The sequence below is a fragment of the Poecilia reticulata genome, chromosome 11, assembly GCF_904066995.2.
Source record: "Poecilia reticulata chromosome 11, P_reticulata-male-v2, whole genome shotgun sequence".
Taxonomy (NCBI): domain Eukaryota; kingdom Metazoa; phylum Chordata; class Actinopteri; order Cyprinodontiformes; family Poeciliidae; genus Poecilia; species Poecilia reticulata.
In genome coordinates, this window is record NC_088840.1 from 20,445,284 (window position 1) to 20,466,022 (window position 20,739).

The window sequence follows — 20,739 nt, forward strand, 5'->3', positions numbered from 1 at the left end:
ACGCTCTCTATCGTGGTATCACCCATGGAGGGATTTCTTTATTTAAATGGGTTCATTTTTCAGAGGGATACAAAGTCAGGGCATCGTGATTTTAGAAATTACATGTTTATAAGAGCGATTTTCTGTTGTCCTTCCATGGAAGCGGGCAGCTTTCAAACGGAAATAAAACACTTTTTAATATAAATTGCTGCTTTGACATGATCACAGAACTGCCAAAACATATGTAGCCTACATAAATACCAGACAAAGTGAATCACAGCAGCGTCATCAGCCGCTGTAACGCTGAACTGATGCGGAGCTGCGCCATAGCTAAAAACACTGAATTTGTTTGTAGCCAAACATGCTTGGCTACAGTTGCAGCCAAGCATGTTTTAATGTTACACAATACAGTTTTACCAAGTTGTTCAAAGTCTAAACTGGTATTGTTGTGCATTTAAGGTGTAAAGTTTAACTTCGACCAAACGCCCCCCAAAGGCATCCCAGCGCCCCCCTTTTGTAAAAATGTCCTCCAGCGCCCCCTGCCGTCTTCTGAACGCCCCCTGGGGGCGGTACTGCCCACGTTGAGAACCGGTATTCTAAATCATTGTGGCTACACTAGCTAACGTTTAAACAAAGTTAGCAGTAAAATTTTGGACATGTGACTATTCTAGAATCAAAACGGCTTAACCAAAAAGATTTAGTTCTATATATGAAAATAAACTGACAACAAGATGTTATAAATGAGGAGTGATATTCATGGCAACATTCCCGACTGTTTACCTCATTCAAACTGAGTTTCTCTGACTCCGTCTGCTGATGCCTTTACTCTGAGCCGTTCAGAGAGGGGAGGGGAGGAAGCGCTCTGCTGAATGCGTTATGCGCCTTCAAAATAAAAGCACGCGAGTGGAAGATTTTAAAATTCTCCGCAACTGCGTGAAATTATTGGGGGGGACGAATGTGGCTGTCTCCAATATTGGAGGTCCTGTCACTAATGTCGCCGTCTTTAAGTCTGTGTCCATGTCCAACCAGAGCCAGGTATTGTGTAGTTGGTGCTTTTAATCAGTTTTCAGTTAAATTAATTTAATCCAACTCTATAACAGTCACAAAATGTCACCAAAATCACTCTGTCCCTCTAAAATCTTTAAGAAAATCGCAAAAGTGTATTGAATTGTATCGTTTCCTGAATATCACAATATATATCGTATTGTGAGCAGAGTATCGTATATCATATGGTATTGTGAGATTATTGTATCGCTACAGCCCTATATGTCTGTATAAAATAGGATAAATAATTTACTTCTTTGTTGCAGATATTTTGTGTTTCAGTATCTAAAATATAAAAGGAAAATCAGGAATAGTATTCATTTTTGACCACTCTTCTCAATTTACATTCTACACTTAGTTATTAAAAATTTAGATTTTGTTTTTAATCTATGGATTCTGGTGAGAAAATGCAACTATAGAAGTAAAAATGGTCATATAGAAATATCTGGTTTTAACTGTATTTATGTACTGAAGTTCTGAATTCAACATGATTCTAATTCAGATTCACACTTTCTTCTTTACAGGAACAAACATTATAAACAACGATGAGTTGAGGATTGTGATGTTGGGGAAGACTGGGAAGGGAAAGAGCGCTTCTGGAAACACCATCCTGTGTCGACCGTGCTTTCAGTCCAAATGCAGTGCCACTTCCCTGACTGTAAACTGCTCTAGAGGCTCCAGTAATGTGGATGGACAGCAGGTTACTGTCATTGATACTCCAGGTCTGTTTGACACCAGATTTGGAGAAGATAAAACCATCAAAGATCTGAGTCAGTGCATCTGTTACGCTTCTCCTGGGCCCCACATCTTCCTGGTGGTCGTTGCAATCGGCAGATTCACAGAAGAGGAACAACGGTCAATGCAAATGATTCAAAAAATCTTTGGAGAGGCAGCAGACAAATACAGCATGGTTCTGTTTACCCATGGAGACGACCTTGAGGGCACCATTAAATATTATTTGTCTGAAAGCCCAGAGCTGCAAGATTTGGTGTCCAGATGTAACGGCCAGTATCATGTCTTCAACAACAAGCTGGAAGATAAGAAACCTCAGGTCACTGAGCTGCTGAAGAAGATCAGAACCATTGTTGACAGGAATGGAGGAAGTCACTACACCAATGAGATGTTCCAAGAGGCTGAGAGGAAAATCGAAGAGGAGAAACAACGCATCATGAAGGAGAAGGAAGAGAAAATCCGTAAAGAGAAAGAAGAACTGGAGAGAAAAATAAGAGAAAAGTATGAGGAAGAGATGCAAAAAATACAGGCTGAGAGTGAGAGACAGCTTGAAACCTTAAAAAAACAACTGAATGAAAAGCTGGAGAGAGAAATTCGAGCAGAAAAATCCAGGCTGCAGTCTAAGTTTGAATCTGAGGTCAGAGATCTAGCTGTGCGAAATAATATTCTCTATTCTATGATTAAAACTGGAGAACACATTATTGGAGCTTTTAAAAACCTTGTTAATATTTTTGAAAGCTTGGATAAATAGTTGAATAGAGAAAGTTGTAAACTTGCAGCTCTTATCAAGATGCCTACAAAAATATACTGCTCAAAAAATAAAGGGAACACTTAAACAACACAATATAACTCCAAGTAAATCAAACTTCTGTGAAATCAAACTGTCCACTTAGGAAGCAACACTGATTGACCCGACGAGGGTCCCCGTTTTCAATCAGTGTTGCTTCCTAAGTGGACAGTTTGATTTCACAGAAGTTTGATTTACTTGGAGTTATCTTGTGTTATTTAAGTGTTCCCTTTATTTTTTGAGCAGTGTATAAAAACAGAAAGTTCTAACTATAAATTTCTCAAACTTTAAAATGTAAATCATGCAGAACATTAACAACAAACCAAAATCTATCCCTTTTGTGCCATTTAATAATTAAGAGCTACATACAGAGTTAGACACCTTCACACTGAATTAACATCACATATTGAAATTTAAATTCAACAGGACGTGGATGTTCTTTGCAAGATGTTATAACGTTTTCCTGAAGTTGACCAAGAACTAGATCCATTAGAACGCTTAGATCTATTATACATATAGATCATTATGAACTTAGCATCTCTTGCAGGTGGCTTCTCAATTGTAAAGGAGCACCCACACCACCAAATTGCAAACTTAGTCTGGTTACTAAGAGACAGAAGGAGATTATACATTTATTTACCAATTGTAAATTAGTCAGCAGCAGTTCAAATACAAAATCCGTTTGTCATTCTGTCAAGGAGACGTGCTGACATGTGGCAATGAAGGAAAAGGATAAAAATATTGCGAAGCTAGATCTCCTAGGGGTATGAGTAATTTAGACTCATACCTAGGGGTATGAGTCTAAATTACTCATACCCCTAGGTATTTAGCCACTTGTTATAAGTGTTTATAACAAGTGGCTGCCAGAGTTGAGTAGAGATCTTAGTTGATCTTCATCCAGTGTGAAGGGGATTCAAGTTAACTTGACCTGCAGTGATAGTCTCACAATACACTTCTTGTTTGAAAAAAAAAAGTTACTTTCTTGTTAAATTGGATGAAATTTTTTTGCACGTTCGTTTTAAGCATACATGTATCACTTTTTAAATGTAAGTTTTCAAAAACTGTCTGTTGGGAAATATATATTGTTGTTATAGCAATATCAGCATAAATTGAAAATTACAGTAAATATACTAGGCTCACATGTTGGTCAATGATTTATGTAAGAGCTGCAAAATATAAAAACGTCATATAAAATAATTATTTGTTAACATGAGTTTCATTTGTTACTCTGAAAAAAATAAGCATCTGTAATTATATCTTGTTTAAGCTTTGATTGGCTATTGACCAATTAGTTTATGAAGGGTGAAAGCACTTGCTCATTGTAGAAACCTGCCACCTTGAGAATAACAGCCTTTTGACCTTCACTTTCCATTTGTTTTGAATCTGTTTGTTAATTGTATTTCCTTTTATTTAGTCCAGTAAAGACTTAAATGTACATTTCTTCAAAACATCCTCTGTTTTGAAGAAATGTACTTTAACCCTCCGGTCGTCCTCATTTTCTGTATACACCCTGTGTCCTCCGGGTCAAAATGACCCGTCTGCACTAAACCCCCAATATAAGCAGCTTAATTTAATTTTAAACACCAAATTTCATCTTGTATATTGTCATTCACCACAAAATGTGTGAATACTTGAGTTTTCCCTCTCCACTTGAATTTCTATAGCTTAATAAAACAAAAAAATGTGCAAAAAGGAGTTTCGAATGCATTTTTATTCATCTCAGTGACTCATTTTCTTTTACTTTTCTCCAGTGAACAATTTAAGAGAATGTACAATACAAAAATATGAAAAATAACATAACCCATTCAATTAATTAGCACATGTAGGGCAGTATGCAAGTGCACAGCCTTTGCAGATATACAGTACTTGGTTCAAGGGGGGCAATGGGAGGCATTTCAGTTAAAGAAATGCAAAAGTTCAGTTGGGGATGGTTCATTACTAGTTCTGTATCTTGTATGGTTGAATGTGTGAATGTGTGTGCAAACCTGTATTTTCAGTAATACCTTTACCTTCTTTATTTGAATGCAATGGTAAACTAAATAATCTGATATGGAAAAGACAACCAAAGGAAATATTTTAAATATCAAAATTACAAGCTGGAATGTCAGAGGAATAAGAAAGCTAACTAAATTGAAACAAGTATTAGACCGACTAAAATATTTGAAATCTAAAATAGTTTTCCTACAAGAATCTCATTTGATTGAGCCAGAAATACATCAGATAACCAAAATACGGCAGGGTCAGGTGTACCACTCTTCCTTTACTAGTCATGCCAGAGGAGTTATTATTCTTATACATAAATTAATACCATTTCAAACTATAAGGTCAATCAAAGACCCATATAGGAGGTTTATTATTGTGCAGGGACATATTTCAACATTAAAACTAAATCTGATAAATATTTATGGGCCTAACAATGATAACCCATCCTTTTATAAAAATCTATTCTTAACCTTGTCAACCCTGGAGGGACTTTATATTGTAGGAGGGGACTTTAATTGCACCCTAAACCCAGGTCTGGATAGATCTACTAAAATCGATACCAGTCATACACAAACCAGGAAAATACTTCTTAACTACATAAAAGATTTAAGAATAAATGAAGTATGGAGAACAAGGAACCCAAATAACAGGGAATTTTTATGTTATTCAAGTACACACCAATCCCATTCGCATATTGATTATTTTCTCATCTCTGTGGAGTTACTGCCTCATGTGGAGAACTGCTGGTATAATAGTATTGTAATCAGTGATCATGCTGCAGTGTCCCTGGAAATTAAAGTAAATAAGAATGATCAAGGGGTGAAAAGATGGAGGATGCAGACACTTTTACTAAAAGACTCAAAATTTGTTACATTTATAGAAACTTGCATTGACAAATATTTTGAAATGAATAAAGACGAAACCACAGCTAGTATTAGATGGGAAGCTTTTAAAGCCTATATTAGAGGAGAAATTATCAGCTATAGCAGTAATAAAAATAAACAATATAATCAAGAACTAAAATCATTAGAGACAAATTAAATCCAGCGAAACAGAACTTTATCAGAGCAACGATCCTACAAAATAACACAAACTTATCGTTTTAAGAACCAGATATGATAAATTAACAACAGAGAAAGTGGCAAAAAACTTAATGTGGACAAAACTAGCATTTTATGATCAAGGAGAAAAGGCCAGTAAATTATTGGCTTGGAGGATAAAACGAATGCAAGCAGAAAGAGCAATTAACAGCATAAAATCAAAATCGGACATTTTAATCACAGACCCTTCAGAAATAAATGAAAATTTTAGAGAATACAAAGTCCGAATATTCTGGAAACGAAGAATCACAAACTAAATTTCTTAATCAATTAAATTTCAAAACCCTTTAGAGGAAGAGAAAACAATTCTTGATAGCCCTTTAACAATAAAAGATATATCTGAAGCAATAGACAGCATGAGTAGTGGTAAAACGTCAGGTCCTGATGGACTTCCAATAGAATTTTATAAAGCATTTAAAAATAAATTAATCCCACCACTTCTCAACATGTATGAAGAATCATATAAAGCTGGAATACTCCCAGACTCACTGAGATTAACTACAATAACTCTTTGCTAAAACCAAACAAACCCCCGTCTGAATGTTCCTCATATAGAGGAATCAGTCTTATGGGATGTGACACAAAGATTTGTGTAAAGCTCTCTCTAGGAGATTAGACAAATACCTACCCAATTTAATAATAGATGATCAGCAAGGATTTATAAAACAAGACAAGGATGCCATAATATAAGACGGGTTCTTAATGTATTACATGAAAGCATAATTGTAAGGACACAGCAATGTTATCATTGGACGCTCGTCAAGCGTTTGATAGAATAGAGACGAATTATCTGTTTGAAGTTCTCCCCAGATATGGACTGGGTGAAACCTTTCTAAAATGGATACGACTGCTATATACTGATCCGACAGCACAAGTTTTAACTAATAATAACATGTCAAAATCTTTTAATTTACAACGGTCAACTAGACAGGGTTGCCCCCTGTCACCATTGCTTTTTGTATTGGCAATAGAACCTCTGGCCATGGCTGTTAGAGCAAATACAGGAATATCAGGTATTAGAATTGGAGGAAGAGATCATCTCCTTTCTTTGTTTGCAGATGACATCATATTTTTCTTAAGTAATTTGAAGATCAGTATTCCCAATTTGTTAAATCTAATAAAAGAGTTTGGTGAATTTTCAGGATATAAAATTAATAATTCTAAATTAGAGTTAATGTTTCTTAATGAAGAAGAAAGGAGAACTTTCTTCTTCATTGTGACTACCCCATTTAAAACAACTACAAAAAGTTTTACATATTTAGGCATTAAGATCACACCATCCCTCAATGAAATAAGCATAGCAAATTATAATCCCCTTGTGGAAAAAGTCACAGAAATACTAAATCGATGGTCAAATTTACCTATATCTATGATAGCCCGAATAAATGTATTAAAAATGACAATCTTGCCCAAATTTTTATACTATTTTCAAACACTTCCATTGCCACTGACAGACTCATTTTATGATAGTCTGGACAAACTATTTAATCAATTTATTTGGAGTAATATAAAAGCAAGACTCCGTTTAAAGCTACTCTATTTGCCCTATGAAAGAGGTGGACTTCAAGTCCCTAATCTTAGATGGTACTATATGGCCGCCCAATTAACCTCAGCCACGCATTACTTTTGTCCGATGGCACCTCCAGCTTGGGTAGACATTGAACAGCAATCAGTTCCAGATTTACCCTTAAACACCTTCCTACATTCTTCGGATATAAAGGCACAAAAAAAAAAAAAAAAAACCTTTTTTAAAAAATACAATTATAATTTGGCATGCAGCACACAAACATATGGGTGACTGTACAGAGCTATCACAATTTACCCCTATCTGGGGTAATGAAAGGTTCACCCCAGGGAAAAATGATGGAGGATTTAAGCTATGGAAAACCAAAGGCATTCAGAAAGTTAAAGATCTATTTGCCGATGGCATGTTGCTTACTTTTGATCAGCTATGTAATAAGTATTTAATACCTCCAAAATATTTTTAAATACTTGCAATTGAAAAATTATATGTCATCAAAACGGAAACAAATAGTGGATATTCCACCCTTAACAAAATAGAAGACGTGTGTGTTGGGGACTTAAAAGGGAAAGGTTTTCTTTCTGTGTTCTATAATTTGTTGACGCTTTCCTCTAAAGATTCTGCAATGGATAAGTTAGACGCTTGGAGAAGGGATACTCTTGAAGATGAGGAAGACTGGAATCAGGCCTGTTTGAAAGCACAAAATCAAACGATAAACACATGATTTAAACTTCTGCAATATAAATGGCTCATGAGAACCTATATAACACGAGTTAGGCTTCATCATATGACCAGTGACATTCCAGATTCTTGCACTAAATGCTTATTTGAAAAAGGAACCCTTCTCCATTGTATGTGGGAATGTCTTGAAATTCAGGAATTTTGGAAGGATGTTATAAGGTGTCTATCTGAATTGTTTAGGGTGAAAGTCCCATTAGAGTAGCGGTTCTCTACGTGGGCGGTACCGCCCCCCAGGTGGCGTTGAGAGGACGGCAGGGGGCGCTGGCGGACATGTTTAAAAAAGGGGGGCCTTGGGATGCCTTTGGGGGGCGTTTGGTCGAAGGTAAACTTCACACCTTAAATCCACAACAATACCAGTTTAGACTTTGAGCAACTTGGTAAAACTATATTGTGTAACATTAAATCATGCTTGGCTGCAACTGTATCAATGGCAGCTCTTCTTCTTCTTCTTGTTCTTCTTCCTCTTCTTCTTCGTGTGAGAGGAGGGTGAGTGGAGAGCGGAAGGAGAGCGAAAGAGCGAGCGAGTGGGTTTTTTCCTATCTTTGCGTTTTCTTTCGTATCATTGTTTCACTTGGTGTTTATGTTTATAGTTTAGTTGTGTTTTTGTGTTAACTTGTATCAGAGTTTGTTCAGGGGGTTTTGTGTTTTGGGGTTTGGGTGTGGCCGTCAGGCGTGCCTGGCTTGGCCGGCGTCTGACGCCATGGTGGTGGTTGGTGGCGGTGCTTTCTCCACGCTGACACGGAAGAACGGTGTCAAGGTGGGCGCCGATACTCCGTGCAGCGTGGAAGAAGTGTGCCTGGCGGTGGGGACGTTGATAGGACACGGGGCAATTAAATCAGCAGCCAGGATGAACGGGGCAGTGGTGATATTTGTGGAAAAGGTCGAGCAGGCCCAACGGTTAGTGGAGGTGGGGGTGACTGCTAACGGCCTTTTCCTACAGGTATCACCACTAGCTTTACCTTCAGTTAAGGTAACCCTGTCCAACGTCCCCCCGTTCATCAGTGATGAGTTTCTGGTAAAAGAACTGTCGAGACATGGTAAGGTGGTCTCACCGATAAGAAAAGTACCGTCCGGCTGCAAGTCCCCCCTATTGAAACACGTTGTCTCCCACAGGAGACAGCTATTCATGATTTTAAATAGGAAGGACGAAGAGCTAAATTTAAGTTTCCGGGTAAGGGTGGACGATTTTGATTATATTTTATTTGCTACTTCGTCCAATTTGAAGTGCTTTGGCTGCGGGAAAGAGGGGCACATCGCCAAAATGTGTCCCGACAGAGCAGGGCAAGCGCCACCGGGTCCGGCCCAGCAGCAGCCTGCTGCTGCCGAGCGGGTTAGAAGACCCACAGGGCGAAGCAGAGGAGATGCCCGCTCCGACCGCGGGAGAACCTGCTGCCGCGGCGGAGGAACCTGCTGCCGCGGCGGAGGAACCCGCGGCGACCTCGGCGGGGAAATCCACAGAGGCCGCGGAGAGATCTGCGGCGGCTGCGGAGGAACCCGCCGTGGCGGCGGAGGAACCCAGCGCGGCGGCGGAGGAACCCACCACGGAAGGGAAAGCAGAAGAGAGGGCTGAGGTGGTGGTAGGTGGAAGTGTGGGAATGAATGAAAGAGTGGGAGAGAATGAGAGCACGGTGGAGTGTAGTGATGGGAAAAACAGTAACGGTGGTGAGATGAACGGTGGTGGAGAGAGTGAAGTGAGAGAAAGAGAGAGCGTGCAAGGGGAGCAGCAGGTGGAGGTGAGGGAAAGCAAGGAGCAGTCAGAGTTTGACAACCAGGGAGAGAAAGAGAGGCGAAGGTGGGAGGAAGAGTAAAAGGCGAGAATAGCGAAGGTTTAACTTATGAATCGACATGGAAAAAATGACAGGGAAACGGAAGAAACTATGGAAGTGGAAGTTTCAGACCCACAAAAAAGACGGAGTAAAAGGAAAAACGTAGTAATGGCCGAAAAAGCCAGCAAACAGGCCTACAAGTTAACTGTTGAAAAGAACGAGGCATCCGACAGCAGTGATGCTGAGAACTATTTCTCAGATAGTAGCGACATGTCAACCACCCAAATAAACAGTAGAGCACCAAAATACCCAGTCGAATTATACAGGAACTTTTTAAGAGACACCAAAGGGTTTAGAGGGATAAAGATAGAGAGCTACTTCCCTGATCTTAAAACCTTTTATTTTTCCGCAAAAAGTCACATCCGCAATAAAGACGCATCCGGTTTCTCTGACAGAGATATATTCCGACTAAAGAAAATCATGACAAAGGTTCGAAAACAAATTTGATGCAATGATGCAGAGCACCATTTTATCATTTTGTATAGTTCTTTTTTACTTTTTCTACCTTGTTTTTAGCCTCTTTTACCCACATGGATTCCTTTAAATAGCATCTTTAAATCTTCATGGGGCAAGGAGGCTGAAAAGAGAGCGATGATCTATCAACGCTCAATCAGAAAAAGATCGATGTAATATATCTACAGGAAACACATAGCGACAAGCAAACAGAAACAGACTGGGTTAGAGAGTGGAGAGGGGAGGTTGTTTTAAGCCACGGCACCTCCCAGAGTGCAGGGGTGGGCTTCCTCTTTGCAAGAGCGTTCACCCCGAACTCCACTGAGATACAGCACATAGTACAAGGGAGGTGTCTTTTAGTAAAGGCACATTTTGACGGTTTTAGTATAGTTTTTATCAATATTTATGCTCCCACCACCAATGCAGAGAAGAAGCGTTTTTATGAGAAAATTGGGAAGGCTGGGTGATTGTGGGTCAGGAGATTACGTTTTTATAGGTGGGGATTTTAATTGCACTGGGAATGAATTTTTAGACCGCAATCACGCAGAGCCGCATCCAGCAGCCCAACGTGCGCTGAGGCGGCTGGTCTCATCCAATGGCCTGGTTGACGTTTGGAGAAGGATGCACGCAGGTGCCAGGCAGTACACATGGTCCCACCTTAGCGAAGGTAAAATCTCTTTAGCCCGGCTCGACCGTTTTTATTGTTTTAAACACAATTTTAATGTGTTTAGAACATGCCAGATTTTACCAGTAGCTTTTACAGATCACTCTTGCTTTTAGGTAGTGTTTTTATCAGAAACATTGTACCCAGAAGCGCCTACTGGCATTTTAATGCAGCTCTAACACATGACCGGAGTTTTAAAGAGGTTTTAGCGTTTTTTTGGAGCAGTTTAGACAGAGAAAAACGGATTTTACTAATCTTAAACAGTGGTGGGACCATGGGAAAGTACAGATTAAGCTACTAAGCCAAAAGCATACTCTCAACGTTACACGCGACATTACCGGATCTATCAGAGATCTGGAGATAAACATAGTGGGTTAGAACAACTTTGTGTATCACAGGAAATCGAGAGCATATTGAAGCTCTCAAAGCCAAAAAGCTAACCTTAGCAAACCTGCTGGAGAGCAAAGTCCAGGGCGCACTGGTCAGGTCCCGGATCCAAAACATCACGGAGATGGATGCTCCCTCTAGCTTCTTTTTTAGCTTGGAGAGGAAGCACGGGCAGAGGAAGCAAATCCACTCATTGCTATCGGACACAGGGCAACAGCTGAGCGAGCCGGGTGAGATAAGGAGGAGGCGGTGGGTTTCTATCAGTCACTGTACAAAAGCGAGTATAGGGAAGACGAGAAACTGTTTGGGGAGTTCGGGGACGAACTACCCCAGATCTCTGAGGAGATCAACTCCGAGATGGAGCGTCCCCTAGGACTCCAGGAACTCCACGCGGCCCTCCTCGGAATGCAGGGCCAGAGGTCCCCGGGCGTTGATGGGCTCACGGTGGAGTTTTTCAAAGCCTACTGGGACCTTCTTTTCCCCGGACCTCCTCGAGGTCTACAACGAGAGCCTCACCACTGGCTCGCTCCCTTTGTCCTGCCGCAGGGCAGTCATTGCCCTGCTACCAAAGAAGGGAAACCTGCAGGGCATTAGGAACTGGCGCCCTGTGTCCCTCCTCTGCACCGACTATAAGATCCTCTCCAAGTCCCTGGCCGCGAGGCTGGGGAAAGCTATGGACAAGTCATCCACCGGGACCAGACCTATTGCGTCCCCGGCAGGTCCATGGTAGATAACATCTACCTGATTCGGGACATTTTGGAAGTCTCCGGTTCATTGGATTTAGATATGGCTTGATCTCACTAGATCAAGAAAAGGCATTTGACCGCGTTGAACACGGCTTCCTCTGGAAAACCATGAGGGGGTTCAGGTTCAGCGAGGGTCTTATGCCAAGGTCCAGGTACTGTACAGTAACATTGAGAGTATGTTGAAGATCAACGGTAACCTGTGTGCTCCTTTAGGGTGTGTAGAGGCGTTCGACAGGGCTGCGCCCTCTCCGGGATGCTCTACACCCTCTCCCTGGAACCCCTCCTCCAAAAAATACGTTCGTGTGTACATGGTTTGGTTTTACCTGGTTTACTAATAGTGTTGTTTTATCTGCCTATGCTGACGATGTTGTCACTTTTATTAGAGACCAACAAGACATCAATGTTTTAACCACCATCACAGAACAGTTTTCCACGCTGTCCGCAGCCAGAGTGAACTGGGGGAAAAGTGAGGCCCTGGCCGTCGGCAAGTGGTCCACTGGACTTCCGCTTCTCCCCCAAGGCCTCACGTGGAAGAAAGACGGTTTTAAATACCTTGGTGTCTTTTAGGGAACAAAGACATCGTCAACAAAAACTGGGAGTCCACCGAACAAAAAATCAAAGAAAAACTAGACAGGTGAAGTGGCTCACTCCCAGATGTCCTACCGAGGCAGAGTATTGGTTTAAACAACCTAGTAGCAACACAGCTGTGGCACAAACTAAGTGTGCTAGACCCACCAGCAGACTGCTGGGAACATACAAAGGGAAATGGTGAATTCTCTGGAGCGGTCGACACTGGGTGCCACAGTCTGTGTTGTTTTTAACCAGAGAGGAGGGGGGCCAGGGCCTTGTCCACCTGGCCAGCAGAACCGCAACTTTCGTCTTTTATTGTGCAAAAGTACCTGACAGAATCCCCTGTGTGGAGAGACGTGGCCAGCTGCATCTTCAGACGCGTCAATTGTCTGGGGCTGGATGCTGCTCTGTTTCTAACCGATTTTAGTCTTTAAAGCTAAAGGGGTTACCTCAATTTATCAGGGTGTTTTAAGTCCTGCGCTCTTTTTAAATGGAAAAGAGCACAAACGCTTAACTCTCTGCATTGGCTTTAGCAGAACCATTGGTGAACGGAGCGAGACTGGATGCCCGAGACAACAGTGTGCCAGGGATGAGCGAGGCGCTGACCAGGTCCGAGACGGTGACGCTAGGGCGGCTGATACGCGCAGCCGGGCCGGACCTCGCAAACATCGAGGAGGTTGGCGCACTGCTCGGGGTCCGGTCCGCCAGACTGACAAAGCGCTTCTTGGAACGGGTCAAGGAACGTCTGGCACCCGAAGAAAAGCAGCTCTTGCAGCTGCACGGGAAAGGGAAACACCTGCCAGACAAAAACGACCCGTTCCCAAGGGTGACCACAAGAGGCCGACCTAGGGGAAGACAGCGGCCCCCTATTGGAGGTGCAGAGCTGGACCTGAGTGCGGCAAACTCAAAGGGCACGTACCAATCATGTTGAAAGCAATAAACAAAAGGACACTCCACAACCGACCCACCAACGTATGGAGCAAAAAACTGACAGGACAAAAACCACAATGGAGGACAATATATAAGCCACCAATAAAAAAAAGGACTGGCGATCTCCAGTGGAGAATTCTCCACGGAGCAATAGCCACGAACGCGTTTTATCGGTGGATTAACTCTGAGGTTTTAAACGAGTGTCCTTTTTGCATGCTGCCAGAGAGTGTTTTTCACGTTTTATAGATTGTGCACGTTTATCCATTTTTTTTAGCGTTTTAATGAGATTTTTAGCTTGTTAATATGGTTTTTACAAACTCCGTTTTTATCTACGGTGTGCATCATAGCCGAGCCACCAGTTTTAAATCCCGCATTTTAAATTATTTAATCTCCGAAGCAAAAATGGCTATATACATAACACGAAGAGACAGAATGCAGGCAGGACCTCAAGTCGATGTTGTGGCTCTGTGGAAGTGTAATATAAAAGCAAGAATCAGACTAGAGTTTACTTCCACAGAGCCACCGCGGATTTTAATGGCTTTACACAAATGTGGGGTTTTAACGGTGTACTGTGCAATATTGGTGATGACAGAGAACTAAATTTTAACAAGATGCTGACATAACTATTTATTTATTTATTTATGTGTTTTTATTTAGTTTTCTTTTATTTCATCCAGAACCGAAAGAAATGTGAAAAAATGCACCCTGTTTTTAAAATTATTGTACAATAAATGTGTTGTTAAAAAATAAAAAAAAAATCTTCTTCTTCTTCTTCTTCTTCTTCTTCTTCTTCTTCTTCTATTCAGTGTTTGTAGCTCAGTTCAGCGTTACACCGGCTGATGACGCTGCTGTGATTCACTTTGTCTGGTATTTATGTAGGCTACATATGTTTGGCAGTTCTGTGATCATGTCAAAGCAGCAATTTATATTAAAAAGTGTTTTATTTCCGTTTGAAAGCTGCCCGCTACCATGGAAGGACAACAGAAAATCGCTCTTATAAAACATGTAATTACTAAAATCACGACTTTGTATCCCTCTGAAAAATGAACCCATTGAAATAAGAAATCCCTCCATGGGTGATACCATGATAGAGAACGTTCATTTTATAGCGTTAACATGGTGCTGTAAGTGGTCCGGTATGAAACGGGTTTGATGGAACAACGGTACCACAACACTTTTAAATTTCAATAATCAGAATACCGAAATTGTTTCCGTTGTTTTAAAGACTTATGTCAGTCTGCCTTTCACCATCGATACTCTTCCCGACCGCCCTGCACCTTAGGGGGTTAAAAAAAAAAAAAAAAAAAAGCCGCGCACATTGCGCAAAACTCAGAAACATGAGAAGCGGGAAAAACGGAGCGACTAGATGTGAAATATGGCATAAAAACAGAGAATCTGACGCTGAACAGTGAAAAATCAACACATGATGTGAAACACATGACGATTAGGAGGCGCAGCAGGTGATGAGCGAAAATTACTGATGGTCAATAAACGATCATACAAATCTAGCAACAGGAAAGAAACTAAAGTGGACATAGCAATAAACCGACAGAGGATAATATTAATCAAATGAATATTGTTGAATTGTCATGGGCAGGAGCGCAACTACACATTATTCAGGTGGTTGCGAAAACATAAATCGGCGCCCCCCCACGAAGGAGCGTAGAAACACACGCCCCCCCCCCACCCCCCCCTCCTCCAGACGCCGATACGTTTAGGGCAAAACTCAACTCGCTACATTTACCCCGTTATGTGCGCGAGGTGAAGGAGCGTAAGGCGCGCTGAAGTGTACGAGAAACATAATCGGTGCGCCGATTCAAAACATCTACAATAATGATAGTAACATTAATAATAAATAATTGTCAGTGCAAAGTAGCCTACAAATTTTTTGGTGCGGGGCGGTGAGGGACTGGAGAAGGGCTAGGGGGGCGCTGGTCCGAAAAGGTTGAGAAACACTGCATTAGAGGTTAAAATCTGTGTTCTGGGAATATACCCAGTGGAATTTAAACAATCACAGATTAAAACTAAATTGATAGACTATGGACTTCTTCAAGCCAGAAGATCTATTGCGTTATGCTGGAGGAGCATGGACGGGCCCTCCATGGGACTCTGGAAGAAAGAAATTGCAACTCACTCGGACTGGAAAAACTAACATACATCGCCAAGGGTAAACAGCGGGACTTTGAGACTTGTGGGAGCCATATATGAGGATCATAGGGACTGAAGACGGAGCTTAATAATGGATGTCTTGAATGGATGTCTTGTTTACAGTTTTTATTTATATACTGTCTTGTTAATTTTCTTTTGTTCTAATTTAAAGGGTCTTTTTGGAATTAAACAAATGCAGGTTTGAATGGTGAATGCGTGAGTGAATGTGATGTTCATAATGTTAAGTTGATTGTTTGTAAATTTATGTCCTAAAAGAGAAAATTCAATAAAATATATATATAAAAAAAGAATGTGGAATATGTGCCGGTAAGCTAATATAAGTAAATATTGGACCGAACTTTATAAAGTGCCGTTCTACAAAGTATTTTAAATTAGTACTAAAGACAGAGTTTCTAACTTTTAATGTGATTATTTAATTGTTTTGGGGCATTTCTAAATAAAGAGCACAATGTTTTTATTTGATATAAATTATTCTGATAATTTTTATATTGACATTGATGAACAGACACACTTTTACAGTGTTTTATTAAATAATATATTTACATAATTCCATAATTTAATGTACATTTAACATTTCAAGGCAACAAATAATTTTCTTGTATTTATTTTTTATACATTATTGAGAAATGACTTTTGATTTATAAATCAGTCATTGTCAAACATTAAACTACATATTTTTCTTACTTTTTTCAGAGAATTTTTTTACAGTATGTCAACTCTTCTATTGACAGCAAAGAGTAAAAATAATTCAGAGTAAATTATTTTTATTTCATTACATAAGCTGTGCAAACCAGATTCCAAAAAAGTTGGGACACTAAACAAATTGTGAATAAAACTGAATGCAATGATGTGGAGATGGCAAATGTCAATATTTTATTCATAATAGAACATAAATGGCAGATCATCTCTTTCAGGGAAGACCCTGCATTTTTCAACAACATAATGCCAGACCACATTCTGCAGCAACCACAGCATCATGGCAAAGTAGGAGAAGGATCCGGGTACTGAAATGTCCAGCCTGCAGTCCAGATCTTTCACCTATAGAGAACATTTGGCGCATCACAAGAGGAAGGTGGGACAAAGAAGGCCCAAGATGATTGAACAGTTAGAGGCCTGATGGGAGAGCAGTCCTATTTCTAAACCTGAGAACCTGGTCTCCTCTGTTCCCAGACATCTGTTGACTGTTATAAGAAGAAGGGGAGATGTCACACAGTGGTAAAAATGGCCTTGTCCCAACTTATCTGGGATTTGTTGACGTCATGAAATTTTGAAACATATTTTTCCCTTAAAATGATACATTTTCTCAGTTTAAACTTTTGATCTGTGATTTGTGTTCTATTGTGAATAAAATATTAGATGTTGGCACCTCTACATCATTGCATTCATTTTTTATTCACAATTTGTTTTGTGTCCCAACTTTTTTGGAATCCGGTTTGTATTTTATTCACATATAAAATGTTTAAAAGTGCATTTTTGCATTCATTCCTACCATTCAGTGCCAATTCGCCAATTACAGGGGGTCACACTCTTAAGCCTCCCTGGTAAGGTCTATTTAGGGGTCCTGGAGAGGAGGGTCTGTCGGATAGTCAAACCTCGGATGCAGGAAGAGCAGTGTGGTTTTCGTCCTGGTCGTGGAACACTGGACCAGCTCTACACCTTCAGCAGGGTCCTGGAGGGTGAATGGGAGTTCGCCCAACCAGTCTACATGTGTTTTGTGGACTTGGAGAAGGCGTTCGACCGTGTCCCTCGGGAGGCCCTGTGTGGGGTACTCCGGGAGTATGGTATGGGGTACCGGGCCCTTTGATACGGGCTGTCAGGTCCCTGTATGACCGGTGTCAGAGTCTGGTCCGCATTGCCGGCAGTAAGTCGGACTCGTTTCCGGTGAGAATTGGACTCCGCCAAGGCTGCCCTTTGTCACCGATTCTGTTCATTACTTTTATGGACAGAATTTCTAGGTGCAGCCGAGGTGTTGAGGGGATCCGTTTTGGTGGCCTTAAGATCACATCTCTGCTTTTTGAGGATGATGTGGTCCTGTTGGCTTCATCGGAACGTGATTTGCAGCTCTCACTGGAGCGGTTCGCAGCCGAAAGTGAAGCGGCCGAGATGAGGCTCAGTGCCTCCAAATCCGAGGCCATGGTCTTGAGCCAGAAAAGGGTAGAGTGCCTTCTCCGGGTCAGGGGGGTCGTCCTGCCTCAAGCTGCTGTTCTTTAGTCTGTTTCAGCTTCACCATGTTGGTATTTAGCTATAAAGATGCTATGAGTCAGAGCCCAACATGCTGAAAATTTATTTTTCTGAATGTGAAAGAAAATATATATTTTCTATTTCACTTTGGATAATTTCTCTTTTATCCTTGGTTTTAGCCTGTGAACCAGGACGTCTCAGAAGTCATTGAGTTCTCCCTGAGTGACCAGCAGACTGAAGCCCTGGCTGTAACCATTGTTCACAGTATAATAAAGAAATGTTTTATTCTTTCACTTTTTGTATATTTTTAAATATTTCAATCTGAAGTATTAGTGTATTAATACAGATTATGTAATGAAATAAAAATAATTTACTCTTTTAGAATTATTTTCACTCCTTGCTGTCAATAGCAGAGTTGACATACTGTAATAAATATTTTTTCTCTGGAAAAAAGTAAGAAAAATATGTAGTTTAATGTTTGACAATGACTGATTTATAAATCAAAAGTCATTTGTCAATAAAGTATAAAAAAATAAATACAAGAAAATTACTTAGTTTCCTGTCTTGAAATGTTAAATGTACATTAAATTATAGAATTGTGTAAATATGCTCTTTAATTAAGTGTAGCCGAGTTAATTTTATATTTTTTTATTTTTTATGGTGAACCTTCTCAAAACACATGATTGCTGTCGCCTCTGTACTGCAGTGGGTTATTTCTGTTTTATACTGTTTTTACTTTTGGACTCTAGTGTGGTTCCAAATCCATCCCCATTATATATGTATATTTGTTTTTTCTTGGTTTTTGAATTGTATTTTATTTTGGTGGAGAAGCTTTTATTTTCTTGTTTCCTGTTTCTGTATCACATCCTGTGCGTTCGCGCTGCCTCCTCAGTTGAGACAAGTACACCTCGCTGCAGCAAACAGAAAGGGGCGGGACGGACCACTGTCAGCCTCATACCTTATTTGGAAATTGGACCATTGCAATCCGGAAGTGAAGGGGGCGCTATTTCCTGTATTATCCGCGGTCTTCCGTTTTTATTTTCTTTTTAAATCTATCTTCACCTTCACATTTACCACAGCACGGTATAGGTAAATGCTATTTAGTTCGGTTAAGAATAATTATTGCACTGTCAATAAATAACTTCTAATAGATGTTTTTAGTTCCTAAAGGAACACTTTAACATCTTCATGAGCTCAGAGGGTCAAACTGATAAATAATGAGGATGGATGCTCTCTGCTAGAATATTTCTTGCCTTCTTTCATGTTCTTTCAGCAAACAGTTGAGACAGAGATGTCTCAATTGAGACATCTCTGTTGAGACAGAGATGTCTCAACAGAGATGTCTCATAAACAAGACCTTTCAGGTCTTGTTTATGTCATTTAATTAGCTCTACTTCCTTAAGAATATGGAAAGGTGTGTTTTTTTGTTAGGGAATTTCTCTTTTACTGTTTTTTCAATCCATCCATCCATCCATCCATCCATCCATCCATCCATCCATCCATCCATCCATCCATCCATCCATCCATCTGCCGCTTATCCGGAGTCGGGTCGCTGGGGCAGCAGCTTCAGAAGGGAGGCCCAGACTTCCCTCTCCCCAGCCACTTCCAGTAATGTCAGAATTTATAATAAATAATAAAGACTTTGGTATTCTGATTTGGTAATGTCATTAGATTAGTTGTCTTACCACCCCCACGACACTAGAGGCAGCAGTAAACCCCAAAAAGATGCGACTAAGGAGCAGATTTAGAAGTACACCAAAAACTACAGAATTTGTTAAAAACTGTGAGCTGCGCTTAAGTAAATAAAAGATTGAAGTTCAAATACATGCTGAGAGTGAAACTCCTTCCTAAAGGTTGTTAAGGAAGAATTTTTATATTACTGGTAAATTTAGCAAAACTCTGGCTCTGATACTTCCTTTTGATCCCGGGTTTTCTCGCGTGGCCACGTGCGGGGACAAAAACACAACAATGCGTGTTGACGTCACAGAATTACAGGATTTAATCCAATCAGAAGAAAATATAAGATAGTACAGGAAACTAAAGAAAGACAGATACAAACATTGTTACCTGAGACAAGAAGACAAAGAAATATCAAGGACGTCCTTGGAGAAAGAGCTGGTGCAGAAGTAAAATAAATCAGCTTTTTCTGAATTGTTTCCCTTGTGCACAAACTTTTATACCTGTAGGTGTGTTTTCCTCTTTAATGTATTCAAATAAGGCGTATCTCTACTTGACCAATTGGAAGACATCTCTGGCCCTTTTAAATTTAGAAAAAGTCCCGCAGTTTGGTCGCAAGATCAAACACCTTTTGTTAAATAAGGTAGAAGCAGACTCTCCGAATTCATGGTGGTTTATGGCTTTCACAGATCAGTGTGAAAAGCTAGAACTTCCTACTGATTGTTTCCCAACAGACAAAGAGCAGATCGGAGATCTTGGCAAACAATCTGCTTTAACTACAGTAAAATATATCAATAGGTCAGAATATGTTATACATTTTAAAACTATAATTATGGTATTTCAATCAAGTCATGATAAATTCTAAAACTAACTTATTTTAAATTTATTTTCTTAACACTATCCAGCCTCCTGTGGCTCTACAGCCATCTGGACAAAAAGAAACAAATGCAGAAACCTCACAGGTAGCTGTGAAATTCTGGTTTCTCTTCTGCTCTGCCAGGAACAAACCTTTAATACTTTATTTTAATTCAATGTAAAGTTCTCCAAAAACCCAATTTGTTCTTCTGCACTCAGCATCTCCAAGGTTTAGTCCTGATATCAAACCAAAAGCAATAGATATAATATCAACAGAAAATAATGAAGTACAATTCCTGTTTCTAATTAGGAATTAGAAACAAATAAGAATTAAGACATTCATTCACCATAAACCTAAGTATTTTCTAATACTAAAAACATTTTCATGTGATT

The 20,739-nt window shown here is 40.1% G+C and overlaps 1 protein-coding gene across 1 annotated transcript; it reads left to right on the forward strand.

The window, feature by feature from the left end:
- The first annotated feature begins 1,585 nt into the window (after positions 1 to 1,585).
- Positions 1,586 to 2,506, forward strand: LOC103461317 (GTPase IMAP family member 9-like). The gene has a single exon (XM_008403630.2). It carries the CDS (start codon positions 1,586 to 1,588, stop codon positions 2,504 to 2,506), a length of 921 nt encoding a protein of 306 aa, XP_008401852.2.
- Positions 2,507 to 20,739: the final 18,233 nt, after the last annotated feature.